Raw genomic sequence first — 16,622 nt, 5'->3', positions numbered from 1 at the left:
CAAACGGAGCCTATTACTGAACTGAAGATAGGGAGAACAGCGCTGGATGTATCGTATGAATTACACAAACTTATTGATATTTATTACATAGATTATAGGGCAAAAGGGAAGGAACATAATATTGTACAGAGATAACAAAATGTCTCACCTTTGTAACTCTGTATATGTCTACTGGATCCTCTCAGTTCAATCTCCTACAGCATGTTGATGCCCCTGATTGTTTAATATAATGATGATGTTAGAATATTGAATATGAGGGACAGAGATGACTGGAGCGGGGAGAGGGGAGAAAAAGCATAAATTCGGCAAACAATGGTAAAAAAAAATCTCCTTGTGTGTAAAGATCTTCCTTGTTGAACTTTATGTCTCCACTTAAACAGAGCCAGCTGCAGACTGTCAGTCATCAAAAAGTATGATAAGTAATTCCCTGTACGGATGTCTCGATTAGAATAGTGAAATATAATGGTTTTATTCCAGTTCTTTTTAACCTTCTGTATGCCATCCTGAATAGTTGGATGAGTAATGGAAAAACTACACAAATTACACAATCCAAGAGGTGGTCCAGCACTTTAGAAGCTTTCACAAGTTGACATTGCTCCATTTTCAAGACAAGCCTCAACATCTCAGAATCACTTTCTTCTGACTTCAACACACTATAGTTGTGGGAGAGGCTGGTCTGGTCTCTGCTGACTAATCTGTCTCCTCAACGGCTGGCAGTCTCAACAAGCTCAATGCTTACTCCACATCAGGGAGGAAGCGTGCAGGAAAAGGGATGAGGCAAATATATCTCTACATTGACCTCACCAGTCTCTTTTCATGGAGAGCCTGCCTCATGTTTTGTTAGACTGTGCTGGTAATAAAATTGCTTATTGCGGCGCTAACTCAATTACTCTTGAGAGCCCTTATCATTTTTTTACGCAGTGGTGGCAGCAAGCGTCAGGCTCCTTGGTACCGGGATCATCATCAACTTACAGTAGCTGGTGAATTTGAGATCAAAGGAGGCGCGCTCCTCGGAGGAGCAGGCTGGATGACGAGTAATTGAATTGTTTGTTGTTTGTTGCTGTTTTCGTTGCTCACCGGCTGTGCTGCAGTAATGGAGAGCAGCTACTTTATGGTGAACGCAGTGTTCATTTTTCCTTATTTCTCTTCACTTTCTCTGTATATGAAGCCAAACTCGCTGTGTTTTCTTCCACCCACTCACTCCCCCGATGTGAAAATCTCTCCCTAACCCCCTCGCTTCCAACACTTATATTTTATTTTGTGGTTTTTCCCCACAATAACTTCCAGTATCTATCTCTCTTCATTTCCCTCTTTGCTACAGACAGAACAATTTGTTCACACACTTAAAGACGAGCTGGTCAACAGTGCACTGCTGGCTCTGCACGCAGCGCGTCCTGGATATGTCTCCAAGAACCAGAAGCAGACCCCGGTGCAGGGAGGCCAGCATCACGGCCACATCCACCAGGGCAGTGATCAGAACCAGAGCCCGGTCCAGGGACTTCCAGGACACAGTCCGGCCACGTCGATCAGTGACAGCCCCGCGGGGTGTAATAACGTGGAGGCATCACAAACCACGACTAGAGGAGAAGGTGGGACGCTGAAGCACCAAGACTCCATACCGCACCATAAAGAGTACGACGAGGAGGAATGGGTGAGCGGGAACACTTTTCTGAGACAATAAGGAACCGTTAAAATATGTGACTAGTAAGACTTTTGTTTATTTATTAGTACAATGTGACAAACAGTCATTTGGGAGAACTCTCAGGGAGATACGTTATTGCTTTGATTACAGATTATACTGGCAAAAACATACAATTACAAAAATGTGAGATTGTATTCCAAACAATACTCTAGTTCAATTAGTTTTCTCAAAGAAACGTCCACATTTTCATCCAGATAAACACCCTGCAGAAGATTGTTTTTGTGGTAACCTTGTCATTGAATGTTAAGTCGTGCTGCTTCTTTTCAATAAAGTGTGTATGAATGTTGGTGTGTTAGCGTGTGAGCACAACATCTGCCTCACTGTGACAGCAGGAGTGTGACATGTTTTCTGAACACCAGTGCCTAATTATCGCTCAGAAAAAAATGTTCAAACTATTTTTTCAGCACGAAAAACTCAAATACACACCACCAGTTGATTACACTCAAACACATTTCAACTGTCCTGTCTGTGCACACGGAAGTGAATTTGTTCATCAACAGTTTGAGTGCAAGTAAAGTAAGAGAAATATGGAAACAATTAAAATGCTTTGAGAGTAATCTTAGAATACCCAGACAGTATTTTCCTTTTCACCTTTTGGATACAACAGCAGTTAAGTCTGCAATTGGAAACACCTTTTTCTTACACATATGGGAGTTATTTTTATGCTTTAAGCCGCTTCAACTGTTTTTGTAACACATTTTGGTTTACTCAGTTTCCCTCTCCTCTGAAACAGAGTGAGAAACATCTAATCAGGGAGTCTGATCTGACTGCCGATTGTGTTTTCGGCTCTTTCAGGACCGGGTGTGGGCAAATGTGGCCAAATGTCTCAACTGTGTCATCGCCATGGTGGATAAACTCCAGGAGGAAGATGGCAGCAAGCAGGAGTCGGTCCCTGAGCAGCAGCTAGCCGATGTCATCACCTCACACAACCCCGGTAAATAACTTGTTTATGTGAAGCACAACCATCCATCAGTGAAACATCTTTAAGGTTGAGTGTGCTTATGCTGCAGATGCGTTTTATTTTGCACATGCACTTGTTGTTTGATGTTAGCAGGCCAGTATTAAAAAGCATTAGTCACTACAGCATGAAGGTTATATTAAATTATAATAGACCTCCATTCATCCCTTCATTTTTCAAAACATTTATCCCATGTTTGATTGAAGCAACAATATACTGTTGTCCATATTAGACTAATAAATCAGCCATTACAGTTGCTGTTTTCATAGTTGGTCAATTTCATTGCACTAGAAATACAACCCAAAGATGACTTAATGTTTAAATGATATATATATACTTAATAAACCTGCAGATAGAAATCCAAACACCTGGAACTTTTATACCTACAGCTCATGATATGCAGAATCAAATAAACAGGTTGCACAACAAGGTATCCATGCAGAAATATTCCCCAAATGTTTTTTTTGTAATTGTTAGTACATTTATAAATGAAGGTCTTTGATTTATACAGACAACATGCTGTGTGAAAACAATCTCACTGAGTAATGATTTAGACATAAACCGATTCACGATGAAAAGTTAAAACTATAAAAAAAAGTTGAACTTTCAAATATATTAAAAAGATAACGTTATTATTTACTACTTCCCATTTTAGAAGTCGTAAGTTAAAGTAGTCACTTAAGCTGCGATGCATCATAGGTGACTATGTATGGTATAATGCAGAATTCTCTTTAATGTATCCATCATTATCAGTGGCAACAAATGCTGTTTTCCATTCCTGTTCCTCCAAAACAACATCTATTTTTAGCTTATAAATTGCTTTATGGCCAAATATTTATATAAACCAACTAATTAAATGTGAATTTTCACTGTGAGGGGAAACAACATTGGAGTCACTGTGTATCTACAGCCTGGGTGAGACAAGAGTCTGGACCAACTTAGAGGCTCCCTGTTGTGTAGGCATTAGCAAAAGAGGAACTTAAATGGTTGCCAGAGAATTGGATGAAAGCAATATTGGATATGCAGAGCCATTCACTGCTGACCGCAAGCTGCCCAGTCCTCCCTTACGTCCACTGAAATCCTGCCTCAAGCTTGTGTCCAGACAAGAGCCGGCCTGCTGCCACTGCCAACTGGCAGTCGGAGCGGCGGCACTAGTCCGACCAGGAGACAAGGAGAGGCTGTGTGTGTGTGTGTGTGTGTGTGTGTGTGTGTGTGTGTGTGTGTGTGTGTGTGTGTGTGTGTGTGTGTGTGTGTGTGTGTGTGTGTGTGTGTGTGTGTGTGTGTGTGTGTGTGTGTGTGTGTGTGTGTGTGTGTGTGTGTGTGTGTGTGTGTGTGTGTGTGTGTGTGTGTGTGTGTTGTTGCGTTGTTCAGGTTGGGCAGGTGAAAAGTACATGTAATCAAGTATTGTAGTTATACGTGTACGTGAGTATATTCTTTTTATACTTCTACTCCACTACATTTTGGAAGCTTATATTGCACGCTACATTAAGTTGTCATCTTTAGTTAGTTTATATATTCAGATTATTAGCTGATACAATATGAATCAACTAATAAATACATATAGATAAGTAATTATAAGTTAAGATATCTGGCAGTAGTATGTAAGGTAATTAGAATGTGCTCCACTCTTACCAGCTTTGATCAAAAATTACTCCTTTAATATTTATGATCCTGAAATTGGCCATTACGAGTACTTTTAGTTATGTTGATGCCAATATTTTGTTTTCTTTTACTTGAAAGCATCTCAATGCAGGACCAAGGTATTTATTTTCACCCTCTGTCTGAAACCAGAGTCCAGTCTGCTCTGATTGGTTAGCTTGCTGGCTCTATTGTTATCGGTCAAACGCTTATAGATTTCCTGCCCGTTAGCCTATCGAGTCCAATGTGCTAGCCAATACAAGCTTGAGTGTTACATAGTGATGTCACTATGCTTCTGAAGTAAACAAAGGTCCAATGGAGGCGTTTCAGGCGGCCAGGAGTGTGTGAGCGAAAAACTCCCTGTGGAGGAACTTTGGGAGCTGCCAGGTAGATAGAGGCCATGTGTCCGGTGTTCTCCCTGAAAGATAAGCCCCCCCCCCTTTGAAGCTTTATTAAGAAACTGTACAGAGCAAGTGGTCATCTGCCTGTCTAAACACAAACTTGGGCTGAATAATGAGTGAGACTTTATCTCTGAGCGGACGTCGGTGAAGCCCGGCTTCTGATGACAAGGCGTTGTGGGGGTTTTGATGTTTGGACAGGTGGGCCGGCAAAGAGATGACAGCTTGAGTTCTGTTTCCCCCGTCTCTGTGCGGAGGCGATATTTGCAGAATGAGATAAGACATGATTTTTCTGACAAGCCAAGGGCAAGGCTGATGTGCTTTACATTATCGGTGGTATCCAACTGTGCTTGTGTGTGCCTCTGTTTGTGTGTGCGTGTCCACACTGATCCCCAATAACTTTTCGATATGGTAAACTTAAACTGAATGCACATTGCTTAATCAACAGTGCCCCCTTCTGGCCAGTAAAGGGACCATGATAAACTGGATTTGGATTGAGGAAATGTGTATAAGACGCCATGTAATCAAAGGTAGCTCTGTCCCAATTCGTAATTACTATTTTTAAGCAGGTTTTGAGTATGCAATAGGACATAATTAAGTATAGTCAAATAAGTTTGCATGTATACTGAATCTGTTTCATCTCAGAGCTTGCTGTTTATTTACAGAATTATCAATGTGAAATCTGGACTCCACCCTTCCAGCCTTTAAACAAACACTCCACAGCCATCTCTTCAAACTTGCTCTTTCCTGTCGAACCCCTCCCCCCAATGTCATTACTTCATCAGTTAATAATGCTGGTGTCTTTGAGCACCTAGAAAGCACTATATAATTCTGCAGTTTTAGGGTATACTGTACATGGACATCTCCACCAAATAATTAGACCTAATTAACTCAACTTCTTGTGATTTTGTTCTATATTTGTGCTCAGGGGGAAAATAGAGAGAACATTAGAAGAAATTATTCACAAAAGTCAGTAAGCTGTCCAGTCAGTTAAAACACATCAACAATGGAGTGTGTGAAAACTATTTGAGCGTTGAGCGAAGCTGAAAAAGAAAGTTAACAAATGTTAGCTTAATATGAGAAACAGTTTCTCCAGTCTTTCCACAAACAAGCATCGGCACACTGTCAGTGTCAAGCACAGCCATTGACTTTCATTTTCGATTAATCTGTCTCTGCGCTATTTTCCGTTCCAACATCCTGTTTCAACAGAGTTACACCACAGTAGGAAGTAAAGAGGCAAGTGTCTTTACTGACCGAAGGTACAGTGTGAGGGCTCTATTAGGCATTTGGGCTGTTCATTTAAGGGTCTCTATTCTCACTTGTTGTGGTACAATGAATAGAACAAGCAGCACTCAGTTTGGTAGTTTCCTGACCTTGAAATTTGCTTTGCCGGTCTGTGTGGTATTTGAATGTCCAGTGCAGCATGCACAGGTGGGACATTCATTGAGATGAGGTAGTAGAAAGGGAGATATGTGGTTTTCTTTTGACATGGGCTTTTTTAAACTAAATTCTTACTCTATAACCAAAGATAATCTGTTCAAATTGGCATCAAACATTAACATTCAACATAGTTAAAGCTGGAACATCATCAAAGCAGTCTGCATTGATGCATCAATGATTGGGTAAGTGTGTAAACAGCTGTTTTATGAATATGAAACTTTTCTTCTTGGATTCATTGAAGATATGCTGTTAACTCAGCAACCTCTGATTTAAAAAGTGAGGTCAGCAGCGTGGTGCAATGGCAATGCCGTCTTTATTATTATTTATTTTTAAAACACTCTCCTCTACACACATCAGACTGGATAGTTATAACTATTTATTTATGCCGGAGACATCAGATTCCTGGGGCTCATTAATTCTGTTTATCGTTCTCCCATTCCAATTTTTTTTTCTCAGACGTGGTGCTTGTTGATGAGTCCTTGAAATGTGTTTGGTGCAAATGCTGATGCGTTTCATCAATTACAATCTGATGTGACCATTTAGGACTTAATGCAGTGTAGGCTTGTGACTGAAATGGCTTCGTATTGATGCGGTCATAAAGACGACTTTAACAAACTATTTTTTAAGGCGATTTATTTCTTTCATCAGCTTACTTATTTACTGCTGAGAAACCCCACACCATCTGCCTTTGAGTGCAGATTTGTGTTGCTGCGTGTTCATGGTATCCAGACAACAATTACATTTGTGACTGGTGATGTTTAGAGTGTATTTATTCTGGTTATTTATATTTATCACTATGCCATCTGATCTATATTTCTACTTCTAACAGCCCTTTACACTTTGCACTGCAGCACAACAAAAACAATTAGCAGTTTTCTTGGAGACGTCCATACAGCCTGTGACCTGCGCTTGTGCTTGCACTTACATGATTTATAAATAGTTGCCCTTTAAAACAGAACAGCAAAATAAGCACATGTACTGAATCAAATTGATTTAATGCATTTGTTCACTTTACCTACCAAAATTACAAATCCTGAGGACTTATGCTTATATAGTCATGAGCATACTATATAAATCAGTGTTATTTAATTTTCACACAAAGATTACCAGATGTGTTTTTGTCTGTGCATTCTCTAATTAACAAATGATTTCCTGCAAACTGCTTGAGAAGTGTTTGTGTTTGTTTGGAATTTGCTTTCGTTTTCAGGAAACACGAATGATGATCCGGTTTGACCTCACAGATAATATGTGTGTGTTGTTTCTGGACGCGAATTCATGTGTTACAACACCAATAAAACTGTCATTCGAACCCTCTCTCCATCTCTGACCCGTTTTATCCCATCTGTGTGTGTGCAGGTGATTGGAGGGAGCAGCTGCGTCCTCATGTGACCAGGTTAAAGGAATGTGTGATGCAGGTGGTGGAGAAGGCAAAGAGAGCCATGACCTTTGTGCTCCTGCAGGAGGCAGCCTGCAGCATTCCACAGGGTTTTCTCCTCCAGCAAAGGCGCGACGTGGTTTTCAGTCAGGCAGTAAGTAGCTACTCAATAATAAACAACTCCTTAGATGTCCTCAGTGATTACCAGTCTTAGTTCATCTGAGATCAAGGTTTTTCTCACTTAATCTATCACTTTGGAGATTCAAATGTGAAACCACCATTTATTATACATTTTTTCCGTCAAAGTCAAATTTATTGTCGATCTTTCAGTTTACGTTTACAGACAGAGAGATCCAAATACTGTTTCCCACAATCCAGAGGATTAAAAAATATATCTATACATACAGTGGGGCAAAAAAGTATTTAGTCAGCCACCAATTGTGCATTTCTCCCATTTAAAAAGATGAGAGAGGCCTGTCATTTTTATCATAGGTATACCTCAACTATGAGAGACAATATGAGAAAACAAATCCAGGAAATCACATTGTAGGATTTTTAATGAATTAATTGGTAAATTCCTCTGTAAAATAAGTATTTGGTCACCTACAAACAAGCAAGATTTCTGGCTCTCACAGACCTGTAACTTCTTCTTTAAGAGGCTCCTCTGTCCTCTACTCGTTACCTGTATTAATGGCACCTTTTTGAACTCGTTATCAGTATAAAAGACACCTGTCCACAACCTCAAACATTCATACTCCAAACTCCACTATGGCCAAGACCAAAGAGCTGTCAAAGGAGACCAGAGACAAAATTGTAGACCTACACCAGGCTGGGAAAACTGAATCTGCAATAGGTAAGCAGCTTGGTGTGAAGAAATCAACTGTGGGAGCAATTATTAGAAAATGGAAGACATACAAGACCACTGCTAATCTCCCTCGACCTGGGGCTCCACGCAAGATCTCACCCCGTGGGGTCAAAATGATCACAAGAACGCTGAGCAAAAATCCCAGAACCACACGGGGGGACCTAGTGGATGACCTGCAGAGAGCTGGGACCAAAGTAACAGAGGCTACCATCAGCAACAGTGTGTGAAAACCTTGTGAAGACTTACAGAAAACGTTTGACCTCTGTCATTGCCAACAAAGGGTATATAACAAAGTATTGAGATGAACTTTTGTTATTGACCAAATACTTATTTTCCACAATAATTTGAAAATAAATTCTTTAAAAATCAGACAATGTGATTTTCTGGATTTTCTTTTCTCATTCTGTCTCTCATAGTTGAGGTATACCTATGATGAAAATTACAGGCCTTTCTCATCTTTTTAAATGGGAGAACTTGCACAATGGGTGGCTGACTAAATACTTTTTTGCCCCACTGTACATAATCAACCATCGTTTTTGGCCAGCTATAAAGCAGTTTATTGTTTAATTGTGTTGTGCAAAGTACAAACTTTATCCTAGCTTGTCAAACCACTTCAGATTTAGTCGAATGAATCCAGCTGTGAGTCAGCAGCTGCAGCCTCAATGCCATTTGACCTCCTTGCCCTTGTGTACTTTCGATGTAATGCAGGGGCTCATTCTTGGCTTCTCATTTTATTTGCATTACTGTTTTGGGCAAGAGAAACTTCAAAGATATGTTGCTTAATGTGTGTGTGTGTGTGTGTGTGTGTGTGTGTGTGTGTGTGTGTGTGTGTGTGTGTCGGTGTCGGTGTCGGTGTCGGTGTGTGTGTGGGTGTGTCGATGTGTGTGTGTTTGTGTGTTTGTGTGTAGCTGGCAGCCTTAGCCTGTGGCTTTGTCATGAGGCTGTACGCAGGAATGCAGGACCCAGGCTTCCTGAAGCAGCTACACCTGGTTGGCTTGGTGGCCCAGTTTGAGAGTCTGCTCAGCACCTACAGTGAGTAGAGCCTGGGTAACCTGATGAGTGAATGTGACTAAACTCTTAGCAATGAGATGAGTCACTGTTTGGCCATTATTAAAGGCTTTTATAACTCACTTTGTACAACGTGTTCCAGTTGAAGGTTTGCCACAGTGTCATAGTTCGATTTTTATCAGATGAATACAGAGTCAGAGTTAAAGGGATCTCCTTTAAGCTATAAGCACAACTATGGTAGAAACCTGCAGCTACATGATTGCATTTTCTTTCATGATTTTTCTGCTAAAGTTCACTGTACAGCGCACAGGAAGGTAGATTGATATCCTACTTAAACAGCTGAAGGACACACCATCTAACCCAGTTTTATAATGAAAACAACTCGTCTGTACTTTAAAAGCTGGGCAGTTTCTGAATTACCTTTTTCTCCTAGTCTTAACCTTAAGTCACTTAAAATGACGCTATGACGAATTGTACTGGAGACGTCGGTGGTGTAGTGCTAGTTACATTTGTTTGTTATTTACCATCATGATGAGCAGGAGATAAATCACTACTAATGTGGGTTTGTGGAAACGTTTAAGGTGAGGAGATCGGGATGCTGGAGGACATGGAGGTGGGGATCTCAGACCTGCAGAGAGTTCTGTTCCAGATTACAGAGGCCAAGACAGATGACCTCAGTGACCTCCAGCCTTTAGTGTTTGGCCGACGGTGAGACAACATCACTTAAGTACTTACTACTGTACATGTCATGTAGTGGTTAAAAATAAATTCAAAAAGCATGCAACGAGGGACTTCCAAACCTGAACGTGATTCAGGTTCAAAGGTTTTATTGTCATATGCACAGCAGCTATACTGTAGTTCAGTCAAACAACTCACGTGTTTCATTAATGTTTATTACAAACAGTATGTAGTTTGAGTTTGGCATCTAGGCTCGGGCCTCATCACTCCACATATTAACATAGAACATTGAGTGAGGATTAGATAACTATCCCCCGAGCCTACAGGTGGAAGCTGGGGAGGAAGCTAGGGTGGTGGTGGGGCAGGCGAGCATCGCCAACGTGAACGCAGCAGCAGCGTAGAAGCAGCAGTAGCAGCAGCTGCATTAGCCAGGCAGAGGTAGGCAGACCTGACAGCTTAAATAGAGTGCCAGATTCAGGGGACTATGTTGCAAGTGTGACGAGGGGCGTTATCTGCGAATGTATCATTGGTGCTCGAGTTGACTGACTGAACTAGCTCGCAGGCTTCGCCCTTTTTATGGCAATGGAAATGTTAAGTCCCAGGCTCCTCCAGCAATGCAACATGTGTTTATCTAACACATAAACATTAAAACAATAACAAATAGTGCAAAAAAAAGCAGGAATAAATAAAACGGTGCAAGAGAATGTGACCAGTTTGCCGGTAAATGTGTAAGAAGGTTACTATATACATGTGAAATAGAGTAAGATGAGAAACAGAATTTCAAATGAAACACTGTACAAGGATAAATACTGCTTATTGTGGTAAAAATAAATATGTGGGATGCAAACAGATGAATGCTTAACATCAAAACATCACAGTCTCACAGTAGAAAGCCTTCTGCACAATTTCTGCTATCTTACAATAAGTATTAATCTGACTCTTAAATTCCTTCAACAGCAGATGTGTTGGTTTGTGCATACAAATAATGATAGCAATCCTTTTGTTCTGGTATGATCAAACAAAGCCCCTAGTGACCTGAAAATGGACCAGCTGTTATTTGCAGCCAGTAAGGAGAACATAGCTCATACTTGTAAATGTAAGTGAAATTAAGTCCACATTTGATTATGCCAAGCGTGATAAAATGAAACACTCCTCTTGTCCCGCCCTTCTTTGTGTTAACTTGAAAGGCTGTTGCACTCACTCTCTCTCTCATGCATACACACACACTAATGTCTGTGTTTACAGCAGGCATTTCTTAGCTGTCAATAGTACAGCTTTGCAAAAAATTGGGATGTCTATTTATCCATTCTCTCAACAAATCTGTCTTTATCCTTCTTTTTCTTTTTCTCCCTGTGTGCAGAGACCAGTTCACTGTAGAAGTGCCATTACCACGTCTGGTTTTCCAGACCTTGCCAGAAGAGATCAAGGGAGGCAAGCCTCTGCGAGTGTTCCCGGTGCTGTTTAACGTGGGCATCAATGAACAGCAGACAATAGCAGAGAGGTACTGCAGACAGTGCTCACACACAGCTGTTGCTATCCTTGTCTTCAACTAATCGATATAATCCAGAGTGTGTATCTGATGAAATCTCATTTATATCACATTAAGAGTCATGCACAGTTTATTCTTTATTTCTTATTCTTGCAAAGCACATCTGTATTCACAATGCAGGGGGCATTCAAACCTCTAACTGCATGTTCCCATAAATATTTGATTTGTAACTATGTTGCATGTACTTTTGTTATTTTGCTGAAAAAACAATGCAACTCCTCACATATTTTATCCTTTTGTTTTATTACTTTATATTGTATTCACGCTTTTAATAAACAAGTTGTCTTGAGGGTTTAAGTGATGCTCCACCAAAACCACCTATTTTCTTCCTCCCTCCTCTCAGGTTTGGAGATATCTCTCTCCAGGAAAGAATAAACCAGAGGAACTTTGAGATGTTAGAAGCCTATTACAAATCGTTAAGTGAAAAGGTGCCACTAGAATGTAAGTGAAATAACTCTTACGTGCAGTTACAGAGATGTGGGGGACACATTTTTGGCAAATATAAGGAAGCAAATCTTGGATTCCTATCATTTATAGTGAATTGAACAATTTCTTCTTTTGCACACTTTTCTGTCTTTATCTTTTTTTATAAAGTATATCGTAGGTTGCGTTGTTGGAGAAGCGTGAGACTTAAGATTTCCATTGCTAAAAACAGGCTGTAGCTAATGTGCATTCGAAAACTTTGAATTTTTGAACCATCTTCCACAATATGTGTGAAGTGTTTTTTCTTCTTTGTCTGCCAACACAAGTTAATCCATAAGAACCTGCATTCAGCCTGGCCTCAAACTTTTATTACCAGCAGAACAAAGCCTCAACAGAACCGCTCACTGGCCATGTGTCTTGTGCTTTCCGTCAATAGGTCTACCGTGTTACCAGACACAGACCGACATAAAGGAATTACTTGAAACCCTGGGCCAGAATGTAGTTACAAAGAAGAGGAAGAATGTGGAGATACTATGGATTGCTGGAACGGTGAGCATTGTATTTATTGTAACAATCAGTCATTGTGGAGGAAGACAGTTGTCTCTGAAGCGTAAAAAGAACATCCTCTCCTGTGTAACTGTGATCTTTATACACTTAGATGAAGCCTAGCATTACATTTTTGACACTTTAATATTTCATGGGCTTCCAAAAAAAACTGCCTGATGGATTGACTTTGAAAACGATACCGTATAGACGCTGACCTTTTACCTGATCTTCAGTATATGACCATAAAATGTAGTACATGTTCCTACAGTTCTTTTGTTTGGCAGAAGTCTGTTAAAACAAGACCACAACCATGATGATGGCTGCGCTGTGCTGATGATAATATCTACCATGTTCATCATGTTGATGTTCAAGCATGCTAACATTTGCTTATAAGTAAAAGCCCTGCTGAGCCTAATGAAGATATCATTGGTCGCAAATCAAAGTTTGGAACAAATTAAAATGGGTTATAATTCATCCTCTGGGGATCAAGAGTTTTGAAAAGTTGTTTCTAAATGGACCATTACACCGTCATCCATATACTGTAGTGATGTCGCTACCATCTAGATTCTAGATGTTTGTTTCGGGAATGTCCAAAAATGAAAATAAATGGCCCCTTTTGTGTCATGGTTATAGGGTTTTTGTTAGTTTTATTTTGAAATGTATCTTCCTCCTTGTGTCCTATCTGGTGTCACTTCCTGTGTTTGCCCTCCTGTGTCTGATTGTCTCATTGTGATCACCTGTTGCCCTTGTTTTTCTCCTCCCCTCCTGTGTCTGTGTTTTGTCCTGTGATTACCCTTCTGTGTATTTAGTCTTGTCTTCCCTTCCCATGAGTTGGACTTCATGTCATGTCTGGATCTCTATGCCTTTGCCTTTGTGGTTTGTTATAGTTTTGTTTTGATACTTTTACCTTTCGTTTGTACTTTCTCCCTAGTTTTGTGTTTTGTTAACAGCTTTTTATTAGAATAAAGCTCGCTTTTTGTTAAACCCTGAATCCCTCCTCCTTACTGCACTTGGGTCCTGTCTATCCAACTACAGTACTGTAAAAAACAGTTTTTATGTCAAGGTTAGAACAAACATCATAGACCAAACAAGCCTTCTTACCAGAGGAGCCACTGACAAACAGTTTGCATCGTTGATGAACGTAAACATTGAGTATTTATTTCTCCTTTTGCCTCCAGATCTGCCGAAGGTTAAATGGCATCAGGTTTACCAGCTGTAAAAGTGCCAAAGACCGGACCTCCATGTCTGTCACATTGGAGCAGTGTGCCCTCCTCCGCGACGAACACCAGCTCAGCAAGGACTTCTTCATCCGTGCTCTGGACTGTATGCGGAGGTAAGACAGTGATAAAATAGAGTATAAACTATTATGGGTGCAGGTTAATGTTCCAACCTGTCATATACATGCTGCATTTAAAAAGCCAGCAATAAACACAAGACATAGTGTTCTTCTTTGCTTCAGTAGTTTGTAGCCATGCAGATATTTTAGTTGCTCAGATACAATCTCAGAGATCTTATAGCCACAATGCAATGAAAACAATAAAACAAACTTCAGTAAAAACTCCTTTTTCTAGAGATCAAAGACCTCACTCTGAAGTGTTTTAACCTGAACTACTTTCCAGCAAATTAATAGTTCCTATAGTGATTGACAATAACACATATGGATTGTCCAATTTTGTTACAGAAAAGACACAATGCTGGTTAAACAGCAAAAAACAGCACAATTCACCTTTTATTTGTTACATTGTTTAGTATATCTCAAATTCTGCATGGCTGGATACTATCAGAGGCAAGTGATGAATCATTCTGGTATACTAACATGTGTCTGGTGAAAGCAATAACATGCACCCACCGGATCTGTTAACAAGCAGAAGCTAACTCATTAAAGACATGTCGTCTGCAACAATCTCCTCCATCTTATCACCATTTGATTTGCCAGCATAAACACCATCATCTGTTTCCTCCACTATCAACACTTTCCTTCACATATTCCTTTAACGTTTGTGAGTGCCAGCAGGCTAAACCTCTTCATCTGCACCCGTCTGAATCTGATAACTTCTGACCTAACAACTTTTTGGGGGAAGTGCACATCTGAAGAGCCTATGGTAATAACCTGCATAGGCCAGCTGATTGCAGATGTCTGACTCAGATTTATTAGAGGATAGGATATTACATAAGACAAACACAAACAACTCACTACTGCTCAATCACTGCAACTAATCAGGGTCAGAAATGTGTGGAAAAGGCTGGGTAGTTGAATTGTAAATCATACTTAGTCACCTCATGACCTGTTTGAGTAAAGTAAGGGAACCAGTTAAAAAGATTCGGTAACACTTTACTTGAATGGGTGTTCATAAGACTGACATAACATTGTCATAACCATGACATGACACCTGTCTTAAACACTAATGAATACTTATGACAGTTGTTGTTAAGTGTCATTCGGTAAGTTATGTCACTTTTGATGCAAAGGTGACATTGTTTGAGATGTCCTTGTTATGACAACTTCACATAAACCAAGACAACAAAACCTGTCATAAACATGTCATAGCAGACATCCATATATGACGGTTTAATGTCGCGCTAAGATATCAAGCTAAACGTTTTTCTTAAGTTTGACAGTTAGGTCTGCTATGACATGATGACAATGTCAATGTCACCTTTGCATCAAAAGTGACATAACTTACCGAACGACACCTAATGACAACTGTCATAAGTATTCATTAATGTTTAAGACAGGTGTCATGTCATGGTTATGACAATGTTATGTCAGTCTTATGAACACCCATTCAAGTAAAGTGTTACCAAAGATTCTTACATCAAAACCAAACTGGTGTACATTTGCCATTGTAACATGAAGCAGTCAGACAACAGATAAACATCTAAAATACCTGACAGTTCAAACAAAGCAAATTCACTGCAGGCCAGCTTCTCCAAACACAAACTAAACCGGTGAAGAATTAAACCGGTGCCACCCATCGCCCTGCCCTTGATCTAGGAACGTTTTATGGACTGCACCATGTTAAGTTACATCAATATAAGTGCAGTATATGTATCAATAGATCAGTGTTTTCCATCAACATGGTAGTCATATTGTTACAATCAAAACACTATAAAATAAATACAATCCTTCAGGCCAAGTGTTTGATACATAAATAGCAAAACAGCTGGTATAAAAAACACTCAAATCTGAATCGTTAGTTTGAGTCGATGTTTACAGCATCCCAAAAATATATTTACCCTTGTAATGTATTATTTGACAAGATTTAAAGATTCTTATGCTTTCGGGGTTTTCCTTTCCTTTTTGTGTATTAGTTGTTGTGCATGTGAATGGTCTGCAAGGGTTCAAATCCAAAAGTTTACTTCAATAACATAATGACATCACCATGTCACACTTGCGCTTCTATTGGCTAGAGCTCCAACATATTGTACGTGATAGGCTAAGGGCCATCGGGACATCTCTAAGTGGTTGACTAATAAATACAGAGCCCGTCAGATAACCAATCAGAGTAGACTGGGCTCTGGTTTCAGACAGAGGGTGAAAACACAGGCAGTATAAGAAAAATAAACACCTTTTTGAACATTAAAGGATGTAAACATGTCACAGTGCTGACACAAAATACAAAATAAACCTGGAAATGAGCATAATATAGCTCCTTTAAATGCGATATGCACTACTTTATTAAACAAATTACTTAGGCTGTGCTTCTTATTAAACCACTGCAGTTATTACTTAGATCAATTAGTCTTGAGAAGAAGAAAAAAATTAGCATTTATAAAGTGTTGAGGTGAGGTGGGAAAGGATAATAAGGGGAAATTAGAAAAACGTAATAGATTTATTAAGTACAGGTACGCTTCGTTATTCCAGCATTTTTCTCGGTTAACTTCTTTGGTGTGAAACTAAAAGGGCATTACTGTGGATATCATTTTCAGACATTGATTTAAAGCTCGAGTTATTTAAATGAATCAAAAAAGACTAGATTCATCTGTAAGGTCAAGTGAGGTTGAAAAAAACAACCATCAGTGCATATTTAATGATTAACGG

At 39.8% G+C, this 16,622-nt stretch overlaps 1 protein-coding gene across 8 annotated transcripts in view; it reads left to right on the top strand.

Moving 5' to 3' along the window:
• The window catches only part of inpp4b (inositol polyphosphate-4-phosphatase type II B), a 218,774-nt gene that overhangs the window by 198,316 nt on the left and 3,836 nt on the right, over positions 1 to 16,622 (top strand). For all 8 annotated transcript variants that reach the window (XM_063883246.1, XM_063883249.1, XM_063883245.1 and 5 more), the window contains 9 exons: positions 1,322 to 1,651; positions 2,498 to 2,636; positions 7,493 to 7,665; positions 9,285 to 9,408; positions 9,966 to 10,092; positions 11,423 to 11,563; positions 11,955 to 12,052; positions 12,471 to 12,583; positions 13,759 to 13,913. In XM_063883246.1, coding sequence (XP_063739316.1) covers positions 1,322 to 1,651; positions 2,498 to 2,636; positions 7,493 to 7,665; positions 9,285 to 9,408; positions 9,966 to 10,092; positions 11,423 to 11,563; positions 11,955 to 12,052; positions 12,471 to 12,583; positions 13,759 to 13,913 — 1,400 coding nt within the window. The remainder of the gene's footprint in view (positions 1 to 1,321; positions 1,652 to 2,497; positions 2,637 to 7,492; positions 7,666 to 9,284; positions 9,409 to 9,965; positions 10,093 to 11,422; positions 11,564 to 11,954; positions 12,053 to 12,470; positions 12,584 to 13,758; positions 13,914 to 16,622) is intronic.

This window comes from Eleginops maclovinus, chromosome 5, assembly GCF_036324505.1.
Source record: "Eleginops maclovinus isolate JMC-PN-2008 ecotype Puerto Natales chromosome 5, JC_Emac_rtc_rv5, whole genome shotgun sequence".
Classification (NCBI taxonomy): Eukaryota; Metazoa; Chordata; class Actinopteri; order Perciformes; family Eleginopidae; genus Eleginops; species Eleginops maclovinus.
This window is presented reverse-complemented; position numbering and strand designations above follow the sequence as displayed.